This window comes from Vespa velutina, chromosome 11, assembly GCF_912470025.1.
Source record: "Vespa velutina chromosome 11, iVesVel2.1, whole genome shotgun sequence".
Classification (NCBI taxonomy): domain Eukaryota; kingdom Metazoa; phylum Arthropoda; class Insecta; order Hymenoptera; family Vespidae; genus Vespa; species Vespa velutina.
In genome coordinates this window covers 1,839,950-1,858,734 of record NC_062198.1, presented here as the reverse complement: position 1 = coordinate 1,858,734, position 18,785 = coordinate 1,839,950, and the positions used below count along the sequence as shown (strand labels likewise).

The window sequence follows — 18,785 nt, the reverse complement described above, 5'->3', positions numbered from 1 at the left end:
AGAGGGGGAATCTTAGTTGGTCTTCTCAAACTTGATACTCTCGTTACATAAATATGTTTGAATCAGAACCAACTATCTTTAAACTTAATAAACAATTATTATACTCTTCCGACGGGAGAGGCCTTTGACCTCTTTAGTGGACAGCTTTCTGTGATGGTAGGAATCTTATCCAATAAGCGTACACAATAAGAGAAATGCCATCAGAAGCATGAAAAGTAGCAAGGCATTGTTAAACGATTTATCAATAGATCAGTATGAAGGAACACTCAATACGTGGTGGAAATTTTGTCGTTTAACGCAGACAGATCCATCTAAAGTAGAAATTTCAAAATACAGGCTTAGTTCACTTGTGGGCCTGATTTTGGGACTAGATATTGATTAAAATGCCAGTATCAAACGATTTTCTAAAGACGCCTTCAAACTAAGGCCGGTACAACAGAATTACGACATAACGTGTGGTCCAGAAACAGTATTGAATTGTCTGAAAAAATGAAAAATTATCATTGGTGAAATTATCATTAAAGACAACCTGGCATTAACAACGGGCGACAGAATTCAGGCTGTTTTCAATTGATATTAGGGATATAAACAAGCTAGAGAATCAACTGGAAATAATGATTTCAACTCAACAAAAAACGTCCAAACAATGAAAAACAATCGTCCTTAGTACTACCGATTTTCAAAGATCTGCTTATATGCGTATTTTATGTCATAGAATAATATTTGACTTGTACAAGAGCACTAAAAGGAGAAGAAAATAAATTATTCATATCTTGGAAAAAACTGCATAAAGCAGTAATTTCTCAAATGTTAAGCCGATAGATAAAATCGATGTTAAAGGGCAACAGAAGAAATATAAACATATTTATAGCTGAACACATATGTAGAAATCAATTGAAGAAAATAAGAATATCACGTATAGATAACGATTACGACGAGCGGCTTTTTGCAATTGAGTGAAATTAGATATCTTTATTAAGAAATTCGTTTCTCATGGAGTATAAGGTACTTACATTGATAATTACTAATTCATATATCATAGTTTTATGTAGTTTTAGCATGTGTACATTATCGAAACATTTTATCAATATCGGCTAATTACGATATCATTCATACTTATAAATTTATATGTTCTACGTTCCATGTAATATGAAAATGCAACCGAATAAAAACAAGAACGATTGGAAGAAGATATCGAATTAACTTGATTGCTTTTGTTTTATTGAATCTAATAATAGAAAACAGAAGCAGAAAATTGAGATCGAAAGGAAGTTGAAAAAACTGACTGTGCTAAGAAAAAATGTTGAGAAAATCCTAGACGTTTCTGTCTTTCTACATCTATACCTATGTTTTTACATTTCCTATCTACCCTTGTTTCTGCTTTCGTATCATTGAATTGCTGAAGAATTAAATTTTTTAAAAAAGGTCATATCTTATATTTATATTATATATATTTTAAAATAGTTCTGCGCCTTTAATATTATTGACAATAAAATTCTAATCTTTTCGACCTTTGATTTATCACTGCATTATAATTTATAGTTGAATAATACGTTCAAAATATTCTTAATACATGATAATTGCGCGAAATGTAATTTTACCATATTTATTACCATATTATATTATTTAGTTATCAATATTTATAATGATTTATCTATCAGCGAAATTAGCAAATATATTATATAAATTATGTAGTATAATAATATAAATACTTTATTTTAAGAAGAGTGGAAATTTCTGTGCTTAGAGTATATGATATAGTTTAATGATAAAATTGATAAATTTTTATTTAATTGTATTTTACAAATGCTCGTAATTTAATGCATTGTCCAAGTATATAAGAGTAATACTCGAAAGAATCATTTATTCGTCTTGTAGATTTAACCGGAACATATACTACGATTGTGAGATGTAACGTGACTTAAACGTTGTTGAACGTTCCTTTTTCCGAGAGATCACGGTAAGTGTGTTGAAACGTTTTTGTTGTTTTTAATTATTTTATTTCATTTGATTGTTATATACTATTTCAATGAATCGTTAATATTGCTTACATGTACGAATCTGTTCACTAATAAATCAAATCAATAAAATAAAATGATTTGATTCATACATTCTAAAACTTTTCTTTGATTGTAGTAATTATATTGATCATTAATAAACACGTAAAATATTTTAAATAACAGTATTAAAATGTATGACTTAATTAGAATAATTTCATTCATATAATTATACGATCATTTTAAAATTGTAGTAACATAATTGTTTTATAAGTTTATTAAACTTGGGTGTTCGTTGCAACCGTATAATATACTTTGTAAATGTGTTTCTTAATTTGCAATATTTTCATTTTTGCATTTGACTGTTAAATCTGTGACAGATGAGAGAAAATTAATTATATTTTCATAATTTCTAATGAAAAATTAAACGAAAGTATAGCATTATGGGAATATTAAAGTATCGCACTTATCTGTTATATAACTTCTTTGCATATCACAGAAATACAATAATTATATTTGTAAAGTGCTTACTATACATTTAACTAAGTAAATATATATAAGCAATGAAAGTTTTCTCGTTTGCATACGATAGTACATTCAAATGAGTTTACTTAGTTAATTTTAATTTTCCCCACAGATAATGTTCCTTACGATTTCATTGTGTTCAATTTTCATTTTATTTCTACTGCATTGCTTTATAAGATATGGAAGAGTGGGAAGAATTCTTCATAATATTCCGGGACCAAATGCATACCCTATAATCGGAAGTTTACATCATTTTTTAATTGACAATGGTAAGCTGTTTCGAAAGAAAAATTCTTTCAATCCAGTGCGTTTCTTCCTTAATTTAAAATTTATTATTTTATTTTAGAAAATATCCTTGCAAAACTTTGGGCATTAGATGCAAAATTTTATCCAATTTACAAGTTATGGTCCTTCTGGTACTGGGCAGTAAGTTTACTTCATCCGGATGATATTGAGGTAAACAATTCGGAAGCAGAAAAAGAAAACGCTTCACATGATTCTCATTTCCTTTCTCTTTCTCATTCTCTCTCTGCCTCTTTTTCCCATTCTCTCTCTCTCTCTCACTCTATATCATTACCTCTCTCTATTTCCCACTCATTCCGAATGTTCACTATCAATATATTTTTATGAAACAGAGAAAATATAACATATATTGCCCGCAGGTACTTATGAGAAGCACTAAACATATTGAAAAAAGTCTACCTTACAAGTTCTTGAATCCTTGGCTGTCTACTGGGTTGCTAACCAGTGGAGGTAATAGTTCGGACAAATAGAAATTCAGTAAACGTGCTTAATATTATTTAACATTTTATGTTTCATTTGATAGGTGAGAAATGGCAAACACGTCGAAAGATATTGACACCAGCCTTTCACTTTAATATCTTGAAACATTTCGTTGTCACTTTAAACGATGAAGCACGGTATCTTGTAATGTCTTTAAAAGAGGAAGAAAAAGGAGGTTCTGTAGTTAAAGATTTACAAGAATTTATCAGTCATCATACACTTAACATAATATGTGGTTTGTAATGTATCTTTTTTTAATTATTGATATTTAACAAAGAAAAATTATTGTCAAATGCTCACTTGTAGAAACAGCTCTTGGTACATCTTTGAAAGGCAGAGGTGAATTAGAATCTAATTATCGTGATGCGGTTCGTAGTTTCAGCAATATCATAGCTATTAGGTGACTATTAATTCTTTTAATAGGAATTAATTCGATTGCCTGTTAGAAGGAAATATATCTAAAAAAGAATTATCATTTATTAGATATGTGAGACCTTGGATCTATCCCGATATTATATTTGAATTTTCTTCATCTGGTCGATTACAAAGAAAACTATTGAAAACGTTGCACGGTTTTTCCAAAAAAGTATGTTACTCCCTTGAATGCATAAATCATTTTATTATTAATTAAACTAAACCATTCAGATCTTTGAAATTGTCATTTTTGTGTTAGATAATTTCCGAAAGGATACAATTCCATGAAGAAACTAATGGAAAATATTTACATAATAATGAAGAAATGGATGAGAATGAAATCTCTTGTGAAGAGCGCGTGAATGATAATAAAAGTATTTAATCCACATTCTTTACTAATAAAAAATTATAATCACGATAAAATTATAATCCGAATTTTTCCGACACAGATCCGTTGTTCAAAAAGAAACTTGCTCTGCTTGATCTGCTTATATCCGCTTGTGTGAAAGAAAATATAATCGATGAGAAAGGCATCCAAGAAGAGGTCGATACTTTTATGTTTGAGGTAAATGCCAGTATATTAATATATTTAGATTAATTAGTGAAATTGAGGAAATAATCTTCGTAGGGTCACGATACTACTGCAGCGGCGTTGTGCTTTGCATTGAGTCTTTTTGCAAAACACAAAGATGTCCAGGTAATGTTTTCATCGCTAAAGATTAATTCAACATTTATCGATGAATATGCATTTGATATTTACTAAAAATAATTAATCATCTGATCATGAATAGAAACGTATAAGAGAAGAAGTTAACACAGTTATGCAAGAAAACTATAATTTGACGATTCCGATGATTCAAGAATTTTCGTATTTAGAGAGATGTTTGAAAGAGTCACTTCGTTTATATCCAAGCGTTCATCTTATATTTCGTCATTTGACACAGGATATGCAACTAAGTATATAATATATTTATATATCAAATTCCCCTTCGTTTTATCATTAAAATCAAACAAATAAAAATAATAATTTTCAGAAAATTATTTAATCCCGGCTGGCTCGATGTGTCAAATAAACATCTATAATATCCACAGAAATCCACAATATTGGCCAAATCCCGAAGTTTTTGATCCCGATAGATTTTTGCCAGAAAATTTGAAAGGCTGTCATCCTTATTCCTATATCCCATTTAGTGCTGGACCAAGAAACTGTATCGGTAAGTAATGCAAAAACATAAAAAAAAACGGAATATAAATAATTAAATTATCTCTCCTTTTGCAGGTCAAAGATTTGCAATGCTCGAGCTAAAAGTAATAGTAGCTTATATATTGCATAACTATCATTTGGAACCGGTTAGTAATCTTGAGGACGTAAAAATGTTGGAAGATATTACACTGCATTCGACCAAGCCTCTTCAAGTTAAATTTATACCAATATAATAGGATCTTTCTAGAAATCATTTTCTTCAAAATGTACTCAGTGCATTTCTTGGTAATTTGTCGAGAATATGTGTCACAGAGATAGATAGTTATAAGCAACGTTGTACTTGATAAACAGTTTAAAAATCCGTTGTGATTCGAACAACAATCTACGACAAGTATAGAGAGAAAAAAGTAGAGAGAAAAAAGTTATTATTGAGAGAATAGAACGTAGTTGCGTTGTTTTTATTCTCGTTCTGGAAGAATTAAACAATTGATCGGTCCAGTTTTGATGATAGAAATGAATTGAAAAAATAGAAAAAATTGAAATGTAATCTTCACATTATATAGAAGACTGTTCTTGAAGTGTGAAATAAGATGAGCGACATAAAATCAAAAATGAAATTGAATTAACATTAATAGAATCGAATGACAACGATTCGAAAATATTTACGTATATGTTCTATACATAAGTCCTAAAAAATTACAGTTATGCGAATAAATATTAATGGAAGAAGAATAGGAGAAAGAAACTGGGTGACGAAACTATAATTTCATAAATGGGAAAGTTTCTATCGCAAGATGTCTTTAACTTAGATATAACTGTCACTTTTTTACGAGGTTATCATATCTGTATAAGTTATCATACTAACCATTAATTCACGATTCAAAAATGTCGTTTCTCTCATTCTTTCTATCATTCTTTCCTCCACTTTCTCTCTCTTTCTCTCTTATCTCTCTCTTTCACCCTCTTTCTCTTTTTCTTTCTCTTTCTCTCACTCACTCTATCTTCTTATCTTTCACCGTTTCATTGGATTAAAAAGATTTTAATTTTTAATTAATGAAATCTTATAGATACCTAATTGTTATTTTTATATATTCTTTATAAATAAAATCATCGATATATTCGATTTTAACATGGATTTGAATAAGATATCTCCAATTCTGATCGATGTCTGATCACATCTTAAAGACCATTGATATCTGCATCAAATAAGTGTTGATTTATAAAAATACATTACTGTTATCCGTCAAGCACATTTATCGTATTTCTTACCAGATTAGTGTATTTAAAAAAGAAACGTTCATAGAATATAAACACAGATCTAAAAATATCAAGAGCCGAAATTTTCACGATTTCACACTATAAATCATGTGTTATTTAAATCTAGAATCAATTGTAATTTTTAATACACATTTGTACACAAGTATATCAATATACAAGGCTAATGTTCTTTTAATATTATCTATTATTCCTGGAGAATTATTCATTTCATGTTACAACGAATCAATGATCGAACGTGTCTTAAGCAGTAATATTTTCGAGAGTAAATGCGAATTCTATAAATGTAGTATAATAATCTTTTTGTTTCATTGTTAAATATTATAGCAAGTTTTCCTTAATATTGATACGTGTGAAGGTGTGCCTTTTTTAATAGATCAAACGAATAAATGAAAGTGATTTAATTTTGTATTAAAGATAATGGTTGGATTGTTTTCAAACGATATCGTCTTTAATGAACAGTTAAATATTTCGACTTTGGGGGCTCAATAGTTGTCGAATGTATAGTATATTTAGATATAAATAATGCCCAATATATGTGTATACGTATTGTAAAATGCATAAGAATACGTTCTGTTTTGGTACAGAGAGAGAAGAAGATTTTCAGACCCACGTTTTATTCAAGTATTAAACGCACTCTAGATTTATATAGTAGAGTTTGCTATGGACGAAATTGTATTCCACACCTCTTCGTCCGATTACTAGGTTGTACCCTTACTAAGTACAAATCTCATCACATTTTTAAAGACAAACTTCTTTCCCGCCACGCCACCATTCCTTGTTGTATGACGCTCGGTCGATAACATCATTTCTTTAATTGTGCAAGAAAAACCATATAAGAATAATTTTCAGAGACATAAGAATTGAAATAAAAATGGGATTCGAAAAGAAAAAGTATCATAAAAACGATGAAAATAATCTATTAAGATCATTGAAATGTATGAAAAGAAAACTGAGTGATCAAGAAAAACAAATTAAACGTCTTAAAGCAAAAAGTAAGTATAACCTATAACTATGTTGTTTTTCAGTTTATACTTTGCAGTAATTAGATCAAGTACCTATATTTAAAAGTGAACAAGTTTTCTCTCATAAATAATTTATTGATGTAAAATAAATTATTTGGTCGAGAACCAAAAGAAGTTCTCTCCAAAAATAATACTGACAAATGAACAAATTTTATAAAAGTATTATTATTATTATTAAAAAAAAAAAAAAAAAAAAAAAAAAAAAAAAACGACAATCAGATATTGTCAAAACCTTGATACATTATTAAAATTTTCTATCAATGGTAGGTAGAAAATACTCGTCAACGGAGTCATCAGAGAGTGACAAGTCATCAGATGAAAAATTGCCCATTAAAGGACACTTTAATTCCTCCTGAGCAAATCTTAAAAAATTTACCCAATCCCAGTCAAAAAATAGCTAAAAAGCCAGTGGAAAAGTCGACTGACTTACAAAGGTCAACGAACGAATAAACACCAGCAGTAACTACAGACCCTTAAATTAAAAATCAGCAAGTAATTACAAATGGAGCTGAAAATACAAGTGACAAAAAATCCGGAGAAAAGAGATCAAGAAATGGTGCCAAATAAAGCAGAAGCAATTGGAAAGCAGTTGGATGGTGACAAGAAAAGAACATCAGCAGTTCATAGTGATTTATGCTTACGTTGGAAAGGCGTTCTTAAAGAAGTACTTCCAATAGAGGAACGCGAATGATTTTTTAGAAGGTATCCAACTCTCGAAAATTGTTTAACGTTAGAATTTCAGAGAATGAATGCTCAAATAAAAGCGTCACTTTTAGAGCCAATCATAAATAAACATAAAAGATTTGTAGAAAAACAGCAAGAAGTCTGCGCTTGCTTATCTCCCTTGGGACAGTTAATCGCAGATTTTTTTTTAAAAGGAAATATTTATTTCTGAGTTTTTGTGTGGAAATATTTACAGATGCGTCGCTAATGAAATGGGGAGTCCATTGTGATGGACAAAGCACAAATGGTTTTTGGAGTAAAATCGATAAGGAGTCTCCAATTAATCATTTTGAATTATATGGAGCTTTCTTCAATTTAAAATGTTTTGCAAATAATAGACGAAACTGTGATATTCTTTTACGGATTGATAATACAACACCGATTGCCTGTATTAATCGTATGGGAAGTTCTCAATTTGAAAGACTAAGAAGCAATAGGGCAAAAATTATCAGGAAATGATGTGGGGAAAGAAATATCAGGATATTAACCTCGTATGTTCAAGTTAAAGAAAATACGATTGCAGATCTTGTATCTAAGAGACTAAAGCCAGAGACCAAATACGAGTTAAATAAGGAAGCATTTAATAAAATCTGTAATAAATTTGTTAACCCGGAAATAGACTTGTTCGAGTAAACACATAGTCAAAAAATATATTTCGTGGAAGAAAGATCCGGATGCAATGACAGCTGTCGCATTCATTGTCAATTGGAGCTTATTGTTCTTGCTTTTTGTCCTCATCTCAAAAATCTTGAGAAAAATCTTAAGTGTGAATGATAGAGGGGTAATCTTAGTTGGCCTTCTCAAACTTGATACCCTCGTTACATAAATATGTTTGAATCAGCACCAACTATCTTTAAATCTAATAAACAATTATACTCTTCCGACTGGGGGAGTCTTTATCCTCTTTGGTGGACAGTTTTTTGTGATGGCAGGAATCTTATCCAACAGGCGTACACAATAAGAGAAATGCCATCAGAGGCATTATAAGTAGCAATGGATTGTTAAGCGATTCATCAATAGATTAGTATGAAGGAACACTGAAGAGGTGGTGGAAATTTTGTCGTTTAACGCAGACAGATCCATCTAAAGTAGAAATTTCAAAATACAGGCTTAGTTCACTTGTGGGCCTGATTTTGGGACTAGATATTGATTAAAATGCCAGTATCAAACGATTTTCTAAAGACGCCTTCAAACTAAGGCCGGTACAACAGAATTACGACATAACGTGTGGTCCAGAAACAGTATTGAATTGTCTGAAAAAATGAAAAATTATCATTGGTGAAATTATCATTAAAGACAACCTGGCATTAACAACGGGCGACAGAATTCAGGCTGTTTTCAATTGATATTAGGGATATAAACAAGCTAGAGAATCAACTGGAAATAATGATTTCAACTCAACAAAAAACGTCCAAACAATGAAAAACAATCGTCCTTAGTACTACCGATTTTCAAAGATCTGCTTATATGCGTATTTTATGTCATAGAATAATATTTGACTTGTACAAAAGTGTTAAAAGGAGAGGAAAATAAATTATTCATATCTTGGAAAAACTGCATAAAGCAGTAATTTCTCAAATGTTAAGCCGATAGATAAAATCGATGTTAAAGGGCAACAGAAGAAATATAAACATATTTATAGCTGAACACATATGTAGAAATCAATTGAAGAAAATAAGAATATCACGTATAGATAACGATTACGACGAGCGGCTTTTTGCAATTGAGTGAAATTAGATATCTTTATTAAGAAATTCGTTTCTCATGGAGTATAAGGTACTTACATTGATAATTACTAATTCATATATCATAGTTTTATGTAGTTTTAGCATGTGTACATTATCGAAACATTTTATCAATATCAGCTAATTACGATATCATTCATACTTATAAATTTATATGTTCTACGTTCCATGTAATATGAAAATGCAACCGAATAAAAACAAGAACGATTGGAAGAAGATATCGAATTAACTTGATTGCTTTTGTTTTATTGAATCTAATGATAGAAAACAGAAGCAGAAAATTGAGATTGAGGAGAAGTTAAAAAACTGACTGTGCTAAGAAAAAATGCTGAAAAAATCTTAGGCATTTTTGTCTTTCTACATCTATATCTATGTTTTTACATGTCCTATCTATCCTTTTTTCTGTTTCCGTATCATTAAGTTGCTGAAGAATTAAATTTAAGAAAAAGATCATATCTTATATTTATATTATATACATTTTAAGATAGTTCTGCGTCTTTAATATTATTGACAATAAAATTCTAATCTATTCGACCTTTGATGTATTACTGCATTCTAATTTATTGTTGAATATTACGTTCAAAAAATTTTTATATATGATATTTATTCGAAATTTAAATTTATCATATTTGTTTCGTTATCAATATTTATAATGATTTATGTACCAGCGAAATTATCAAAGATTATGTAGTGTAGTGATATAAATACTTTATTTTAAGAAGAGTGGATGTTTCTGTGCTTTGAGTACATGATCGAGTTTAATGATAGAATCGATAAATTTTTTCTTAATTATATTTTACAAATGCTTGTAATTTAATGCATATTTATTCAAGTATATAAGACTAATATTCGATGAGAATTATGTATTCGTCTTGTAGATTTAACCGAAACTTGTACTACGATTGTGAGATCTAACGTGACTTAAAGGTTGGTGAACGTTCCTTTTTCTGAGAGGTCACGGTAAGTCTGTTGAAACGTGTTTGTTGTTTTTAATTATTTTGTTTTATTTGATTGTTATATACTATTTCAATGAATCGTTAATATTGCTTACATGTACGAATGTGTTCGCTAATAAGTCAAATGAATAAAATAAAATGATTTGATTCATACATGTTAAAACTTTTCTTTGATTGTAGTAATTATATCGATCATTAATTAATATGCAAGATATTTAAAATAATAGTATTAAAATGTATAAATTAATTAGAAAAATTTTATTCATATAATTATACTATCGTTTTAAAATTGTAGTAACATAACTGTGTCCTATTTTTATTAAATTAGAATTTCACTACCGTTGATATATGATATACTTTGAATATGTTCTTCTAAGCTTCCAGTATTTTCATTTTTGTATTTGACTGTTAAAACTATTACAGATTTGAGAAGATTAATTATATTTTCATAATTTCTATTGAGAAATAAAACGAAAATATAGCATTATGGAAATATTAAAGTATTGCATTTATCTCTTATATAGCTTCTTCACATCTCATCAGTAAGATAATTATTTTCATTAATTGTTTTCTACATTTACTTATATTTAATATATATAAACAATAAATATTTTTTCAAGTTTGCATACAATAGTAACTTCGATAGTAATTATGATAGTTAATTACGATAGTCAATTCGAATGAGTTTATTTAGTTAATCTCATTTTTCCCACAGACATTATGTTCTTTATTATTTCATTGGGTTCAATTTTCATTTTATTTCTACTGCATTGCTCCATAAGATATGGAAGAGTGGGAAGAATACTTAATACTATTCCAGGACCAAGTGAATATCCCATAATAGGAAATATGCATCATCTTCACGTTAACAATGGTAAAGTGCATTTAAACCAAACTAGGTCTGCAAAAATTGTATTTTAACTTGTGATTCTTACTTCATCCAGTCCTTACTTAACACTAAATATAATATTTGTTGTTTAGAACATCTCCTGGGAAAAATTTGGGATATAAATGTAAAATTTTATCCAATTTACAAAATTTGGTCCTTTTATTTTTGGATAGTAATTTTACAACATCCGGATGATATTCAGGTAAATTATTATGCAGCATGAGTAAAATACGTTTTTTTATCTGTTTCTTCCTCTCTCCCACTCTCTCTCTCTCTCTCTCTCTCTCTCTTATTTCGAATGTTCGCTATCAATATATTTTTATGGAAAAAAGAAAATATAATATAAATTGATCATAGGTACTTATGAGAAGCACTAAAAATATTGAAAAAGGAATAGCTTACCATTTCTTGAGACCTTGGTTGTCTACCGGATTGCTAACCAGTGGAGGTAATAGTTTGGACAAATAGAAATTCAGTAAACGTGCTTAATATTATTTAACGTTTTATGTTTCATTTAATAGGTGAGAAATGGCAAATACGTCGAAAGATATTGACACCAGCCTTTCACTTTAATATCTTGAAACATTTCGTTGTCACTTTAAACGATGAAGCACGGTATCTTGTAACGTCTTTAAAAGAGGAAGAAAAAGGAGGTTCTGTAGTTAAAGATTTACAAGAATTTATCAGTCATCATACACTTAACATAATATGTGGTTTGTAATGTATCTTTTTTTAATTATTGATATTTAATAAAGAAAAATTATTGTCAAATGCTCACTTGTAGAAGCAGCTCTTGGTACCTCTTTGAAGGAGAGGGGCGACTTAGAGTTTAATTATCGTGATGCGGTTCGTAGTTTCGGCAATATCATAGCGACTAGGTGACTATTAATTCTTTTAATAGGAATAAATTCGATTGCCCGTTAGAAGGAAATATATCTAAAAAAGAATTATCATTTATTAGATATGTGAGACCTTGGATCTATCCCGATATTATATTTGAATTTTCTTCATCTGGTCGATTACAAAGGAAACTATTGAAAACGTTGCACGGTTTTTCCAAAAAAGTATGTTACTCCCTTGAATGCATAAATCATTTTATTATTAATTAAATTAAACCATCCAGATCTTTGAAATTGTCATTTTTGTGTTAGATAATTTCCGAAAGGATACAATTCCATGAAGAAACTAATGGAAAATATTTACATAATAATGAAGAAATGGATGAGAATGAAATCTCTTGTGAAGAGCGCGTGAATGATAATAAAAGTATTTTATCCACATTCTTTACTAATAAAAAATTATAATCACGATAAAATTATAATCCGAATTTTTCCGACACAGATCCGTTGTTCAAAAAGAAACTTGCTCTGCTTGATCTGCTTATATCCGCTTGTGTGAAAGAAAATATAATCGATGAGAAAGGCATCCAAGAAGAGGTCGATACTTTTATGTTTGAGGTAAATGCCAGTATATTAATATATTTAGATTAATTAGTGAAATTGAGGAAATAATCTTCGTAGGGTCACGATACTACTGCAGCGGCGTTGTGCTTTGCATTGAGTCTTTTTGCAAAACACAAAGATGTCCAGGTAATGTTTTTATCGCTAAAGATTAATTCAACATTTATCGATGAATATGCATTTGATATTTACTAAAAATAATTAATCATCTGTTCATGAATAGAAACGTATAAGAGACGAAGTTAACACGGTTATGCAAGAAAACCATAATTTGACGATTCCGATGCTTCAAGAATTTTCGTATTTAGAGAGATGTTTGAAAGAATCACTTCGTTTATATCCAAGCGTTCATCTTATACTTCGTTATTTGACGCAGGATATACAACTAAGTATATAATATATTTATATATCAGATTCATCTTCTTTTTATCATTTAAATCAAACAACTAAAAATATTAATTTTCAGAAAATTATTTAATCCCGGCTGGCTCGATGTGCCACATAAACATCTATAGCATCCACAGAAATCCACAATATTGGCCAAATCCCGAAGTTTTTGATCCCGATAGATTTTTGCCAGAAAATTTGAAAGGCTGTCATCCTTATTCCTATATCCCATTTAGTGCTGGACCAAGAAACTGTATCGGTAAGTAATGCAAAAACATAAAAAAAGACGGAATATAAATAATTAAATTTTCTCTCCTTTTGCAGGTCAAAGATTTGCAATGCTCGAGTTAAAAGTAATAGTAGCTTATATATTGCATAACTTTCATTTGGAACCGGTGCATGATCTTGATGATGTAAAAATGATAGCAAATATTACGCTGCATTCGTCTAAGCCACTTCATATTAAATTTATTCCAATAAAATAGTCTTATCTTTTCACATTTCTATTTTCTTCAAAATGAAATAATTCGGAATTACAACTCTTAGTGATTTATTTATGACTGGTGGTGTTCGATGTGAATATAAAATCTTAGATTTATCTGGTAAATGTATTTAAATATTAAAATAAATAAGACACTTGAGATATACAAGTAAATCTATTTTCTAAGCTTGTTTATTTGAAGATAAATGATCGAAATTTTGAAATTTACATTTGTCAACATTCAAATTGCGTTTTGTAACATTAAGTTACTCGAGCGAAAATCAATTTATTTCATTAATGTTATTACAATGAATTTAAACGAATTAATTATAACAGAAAATATTTATAACAGAAATTCTTGTGAGACACATTTATTTTCGTCTTATTTCTCGTTGATTTATTTCGTCAACTATACTTCATCATTCCGACCATCTGTTTCTTTCTCTTTTTTTTTTTAGTCTATCTCACTTATACTGATATTATTAGATATCATTATACAGATATTTTTTTAGTATATCTCACTTATACTAAATATGTAGAAGAAACGCAAATAGAATCGTGAGCGAAAATTTTTTTCCTTTTTATTTTTTTTTTTGCTTTTCACAATAACTTTTCATAAAAATAAAATTGTTTTAATGATTCATTGATCATTAAAATTCGTGCTCTATTGATATTTTTATTATCAAACGAACAAAAATTATGAGAAATGTGATTTGTTATATATTTAAACGTGTTGCTAAATATTTCTAAAATTGACTTATTCAATTTATTTATTTATTGTAATTTATCTCATATCATAATGTAGAAATAAAAACAGAAAAATGTTATTCGTATGAATATTTATATAGATTTATACGAAAGTGGTGCTCTCTATATAATCTTAAAAATACGCTTTTAAATCTTCGACATATTTACTATGCTTTAAAATAAAAATAGAATTAATTTGTATTTTTACAAATATGAACATTATTTTCAATGAATATATAAGTATTAGTATTAAAGATTTTCCGCTAGGTAACACATCAATCGAATACGATCATTTAACAGCAGGAATTTTAAAAGACATTCTGAAAATTAATTTCGTTTAAATTCTAATTATAATTATAATAATAGCAATATACGTTTATTTAAACGATTATAAATGGTACAGAATATATCTCTTTTATCATAAATAATATATATATATATATATATATATATATATATATATATATATATATATATTCGTCTAAAACATATTACAGACTTTCAAAATTTACAAAAGAATCAGTCTTGCAATATGAAAATGTTTAATCTCTTATATAAAAATATATTTTACATATTAGAGATTTCTTCTAAATACCTAACTAAGCGTTTAATTCGCGTTGAATTTGTTCTAATGTTTTTCCTTTCGTTTCTGGGACCAACAATAGGACAAAAGCGATACCAATAGCACAAATGAGTGAGAATAACCAAAATGTACCATAAGAATGTAAAGCAATGACTAAATTAGAATAAACTTTGGTGACTATAAATGCCATTAACCAATTCAATAAACAAGCACTACTGCCAGCAACACCTTTGATTTCTGGAGCAAAAAGTTCTCCGATCATCATCCATGGAAGAGGACCAAACCCAAGTGAAAATAAAATTATAAAAACGCAAATAGATAAAAGAGGTAACCAGCTTATATTACTTGCATCTCCTTCTTCCTGAATATAATAGTAAACACCAAGTATGAGTGTACATAGAAACATAGCAATAATAGATATTGAAAGCAATAACCTTCTACCTAAACGATCAACTATCAATGTACTAACAAATACTGCAATTACTTGCATTACACCTACTATGATACTAGCTGTATCAGGTTGAAGAGAATTATTTCCTGAAGAAAATATAGAACCAGCATAAAATATAATAGCATTTACTCCACTCAATTGTTGAAATAACATAAGACCATAGGATATTATTATGGCTTTCTTACAAGCTTTTGATTTCAATGATGTTAGAAATGATACCTTGTTTTTCCTAGACTCTTCTAATGCTTCTTTCTGTGCAATTAATTCTGGCTCAAAATTATATTGATTTCCGCGAAGTCGAATATAACTTGCTATAGCAGCATTTTCATTTCCCTTCATTAAATAAAATGTAGGAGTTTCAGGCATGAAGAAGAATATTATACAAAAGATTATTGGTACAGCCGCACATATAATAGATAAGTACAACATATTTACGCAGGTACCTAAAAGGTACGTAAGTAAAATACCTACAGAGAGGAGTAACTGAAAATATGAACCCACACTTCCACGAATTTCACTTTCACTTATTTCTGCGGTGTACATAGGAGCTGTAACGCAAAAAGCTCCACCGCTAACACCTGTAATGAACCTTCCAATATAAAATAAAGTTACAGAATTGGCAAAAATAATACATAGCCAGCCAATTGTAAACGGAATCGTGAGTATTAACATAGAAAGCTTTCTGCCTATTATATCTGTAAGAATACCAATTGGTACGCATACTACTGCAGCACCAAGTGGTGTGAGTGCTCCGATCCATGAGAACTCTTCTAAACTAATAGGAACATCAGATATAGCTTTTAAATTGACACCATTTAATCCAGCTGGTGAGGTCCATCCTAATGTCATTCCTGCTGCCACAGCTCCTAATGTAGCTGCTAAACTTGCAATATATTGAGGAAGCCTCTTTGCTTTGATTGTTTGTCCACCTCGGGAAACAAGGGTTTCTTGAGAAATTCCGGCTGTTTTTTCTGCCATATTGCTTTGAGTATTTGGTAATAATGGTGTTCTGTCGTCCGCCTAAAAAATAAAGAAAATATTTTATTAGATACTTATTAAATAACAGCGTATATTAATAAACTTTGATCATAAATTAAAACAATATAAATATATAGCAGAAATCAGACTAAGCAATATAGGCATTAGCAGATCCTGCTCAATAACAATATTATAGTATAATACATAATAAAAATGATTATTCTATTTAAAAAATACAAACCTCAGTGTAATTAAATACACTTGGCCTTGTTTCGTAAACATTTTCCTCTATCATTTTGATTGTATTATTTTAAGAGATTATTATTGAAAAACAATGAAAATTTTAAGCCCCTCCTAATATCACTAAACTTCGAATATGGTTAAACGTAGCAATATTTTTTGTATTATTACTATTATTACTATTGTTATTATTTTATAAGATAAAAAGAAAGATTATTTTCAATAATGTAAGTAACTTCGTATGTTGTATAACATTAATTACAAATTTTGTACTATTTTCGAGTAACAATAATCTAATTTACGTAGACTACAACAATCTATAAGTCGACGTAGCATATTGCGATTTTTTACTTAATAACAATATCATTCACAAGAAAAATTGCATTTCGAAACAAGTTGTCACTTATGCTCGATCGAGAAACGATTTTTAATATCGTTGGTCGGTAAGGTAGTGGAATTATAATATTCAACGAAAACATGACTGTCTTCGAAAAGAGTTCCCTTTTTTTCTTCTAATGATTAAATAACAAATAAGAGTTATTATACGATAATAGTGTGCTTTTCTAAACACATATTCGAATATTAATTTTTGTTGATGTTAAAATAAAATAAGAAAATTAAAAATATTTCGTCTATCGCACTGTAACGTAAAATATCCACTGATCCTCGATAATAAAGCGATCTTTATTTTCAATGGTAGATGGCGCTGTTATTATTTGCGAGCGAATTTCAAGCAACAACTCAAAATGTGATTTCATTTTTTATCATCTTCATCTAATTAAATTCCTTATTCTTTTGTAATTTCTTATTTGCAAGGATCGCGTACGAAGACAAATAATATTTATCTCTCAAATGCATTTTACTAAGAAAAGAAAATTGTCCTCAGGTTATAAATGAATGTTCAAAAAAAAAAAAAAAAAAAAAAAAAGAAGAAAAGAAAAAGAAAAAAAGAAGAGAAGAAAACAATGCAACATTAAATGTTTTATCCAATATTTTTTCTCTCCCTTTTTTTTAGTCCTAATTGAAATTGACAAATTAGAAAAGGTTACGTCACAACATTATATATCATTATCGAACTTATCTCGTTTTTTGACTTTTTATTCTTTTAATGTTTCGAATTTGTTAAAAAAAAAAAAGGAAATTTCAAATCCGTTTTCCATTTTTCATTGAATCAATCTAACTTTTATTTTCCAAAAGTCGATATCCTTCCATCACTCTTCTTTGAATACGATAGGATGCACTTGGTATAAGGCTAAGTGTTGTCTCGAGAAAGCGAAAGAGAGAAAGAGAAAGAGAGATAGAGAGAGTCGATTGTCCCAATTCCTGGCGGAAATCGATAGCTATGGCGTAAAATTTATTTGCAAATGCGGGCGAACTGAAATTCACGGAAATTCTCTCTTTCTCTCTCTCTCCCTCCCTTTCTCTCTCTCTCTCTCTCTCACTCTCTCTCTCTTTCTCTTGACTGGGGCCAAAGAAGCTTCGAAGGATCACTGAACCGTGGCGCTAAAGTTCCTTGCAAATTTCCACTGTATTTTGACTTGGATCAACTTCAAATATTTATTATAATTTAAGTCTCGTTATATTTTAAATATTTTTTTATTGTTTTTTATATTTGTTGTTCTGTACATTAAAAAAAAAAAAAAAAGAAAAAAAAATATAAAAAGGAATGAAGATTTATTTAATCATTTTATTTTATCCATTGTCCATTCAAAAATTGTTCAAGTTCTTTGAAGAATTGTAACTATCACATTGTGATCCTAATAATCGCACGAAATCTTGAGAAACTCATTTGATATAACAGTAACAAGTATTATCGATTTGTTTGATTGTTTCTTTTTTTGTATGAATTTGTTTTTTTTATCTCTGATGATAAATTTGTCTAAAAGAAAAAAAGAACATTTTTTCTCGATAAAGTATACAAA

General features: G+C 29.0%; 3 protein-coding genes across 7 annotated transcripts in view; 2 read left to right on the top strand and 1 right to left on the bottom strand.

The window, feature by feature from the left end:
- Positions 1-1,774: 1,774 nt before the first annotated feature.
- On the top strand, positions 1,775-6,938 carry LOC124953038 (cytochrome P450 4C1-like). 3 transcript variants are annotated; one of them, XM_047503837.1, is made up of 13 exons: positions 1,775-1,960; positions 2,700-2,791; positions 2,869-2,978; positions 3,185-3,275; positions 3,349-3,540; positions 3,612-3,705; positions 3,789-3,891; positions 3,979-4,093; positions 4,169-4,284; positions 4,348-4,416; positions 4,511-4,676; positions 4,754-4,933; positions 4,999-6,938. In XM_047503837.1, the coding sequence occupies exons 4-13, from the start codon at positions 3,191-3,193 to the stop codon at positions 5,154-5,156; spliced, it is 1,278 nt and encodes a 425-aa protein (XP_047359793.1). In that variant the 5' UTR covers positions 1,775-1,960; positions 2,700-2,791; positions 2,869-2,978; positions 3,185-3,190; the 3' UTR covers positions 5,157-6,938. The 3 variants fall into 3 exon arrangements, 2 of the variants coding, with proteins under 2 accessions (XP_047359793.1, XP_047359792.1); XR_007102100.1 differs by having other exon boundaries at positions 1,784-1,960; positions 2,635-2,791; positions 4,812-4,933; positions 4,999-5,230; XM_047503836.1 differs by having other exon boundaries at positions 1,781-1,960; positions 2,635-2,791; positions 4,754-5,021.
- Positions 6,939-10,059: 3,121 nt separating this feature from the next.
- Positions 10,060-14,042, top strand: LOC124953034 (cytochrome P450 4C1-like). Of its 2 annotated transcripts, none has more exons than XM_047503831.1 (13): positions 10,060-10,651; positions 11,363-11,521; positions 11,629-11,738; positions 11,894-11,984; positions 12,058-12,249; positions 12,321-12,414; positions 12,498-12,600; positions 12,688-12,802; positions 12,878-12,993; positions 13,057-13,125; positions 13,220-13,385; positions 13,463-13,642; positions 13,708-14,042. In XM_047503831.1, the coding sequence occupies exons 2-13, from the start codon at positions 11,368-11,370 to the stop codon at positions 13,866-13,868; spliced, it is 1,551 nt and encodes a 516-aa protein (XP_047359787.1). In that variant the 5' UTR covers positions 10,060-10,651; positions 11,363-11,367; the 3' UTR covers positions 13,869-14,042. The 2 variants fall into 2 exon arrangements, with proteins under 2 accessions (XP_047359787.1, XP_047359788.1); XM_047503832.1 differs by lacking the exon at positions 10,060-10,651 and adding an exon at positions 11,065-11,189.
- Positions 14,043-15,062: 1,020 nt separating this feature from the next.
- The window catches only part of LOC124953037 (facilitated trehalose transporter Tret1-like), a 10,546-nt gene continuing 6,823 nt past the window's right edge, over positions 15,063-18,785 (bottom strand). Inside the window, exons 1-2 of one of the 2 annotated variants that reach the window (XM_047503834.1) lie at positions 16,865-17,231; positions 15,063-16,665 (exon numbers count right to left, since the gene is read on the bottom strand). In XM_047503834.1, coding sequence (XP_047359790.1) covers positions 15,211-16,665; positions 16,865-16,918 — 1,509 coding nt within the window. In that variant the 5' untranslated portion in view covers positions 16,919-17,231 and the 3' untranslated portion in view covers positions 15,063-15,210. Of the gene's footprint in view, positions 16,666-16,864; positions 17,232-18,785 lie in introns of those variants that run through there. The other variant, XM_047503835.1, reaches the window with a different exon arrangement.

Coding starts and splice junctions, on each gene's coding strand:
- LOC124953038 (XM_047503836.1), top strand. CDS start 2,638: ATGTTCCTTACGATTTCATTGTGTTCAATTTTCATTTTATTTCTACTG. Junction 3,706..3,788: donor AGCAATATCATAGCTATTAG/GTGACTATTAAT, acceptor ATCATTTATTAG/ATATGTGAGACCTTGGATCT. Junction 4,285..4,347: donor TCGATACTTTTATGTTTGAG/GTAAATGCCAGT, acceptor TAATCTTCGTAG/GGTCACGATACTACTGCAGC.
- LOC124953034 (XM_047503831.1), top strand. CDS start 11,368: ATGTTCTTTATTATTTCATTGGGTTCAATTTTCATTTTATTTCTACTG. Junction 11,985..12,057: donor CGGATTGCTAACCAGTGGAG/GTAATAGTTTGG, acceptor TTCATTTAATAG/GTGAGAAATGGCAAATACGT. Junction 12,250..12,320: donor TACACTTAACATAATATGTG/GTTTGTAATGTA, acceptor GCTCACTTGTAG/AAGCAGCTCTTGGTACCTCT.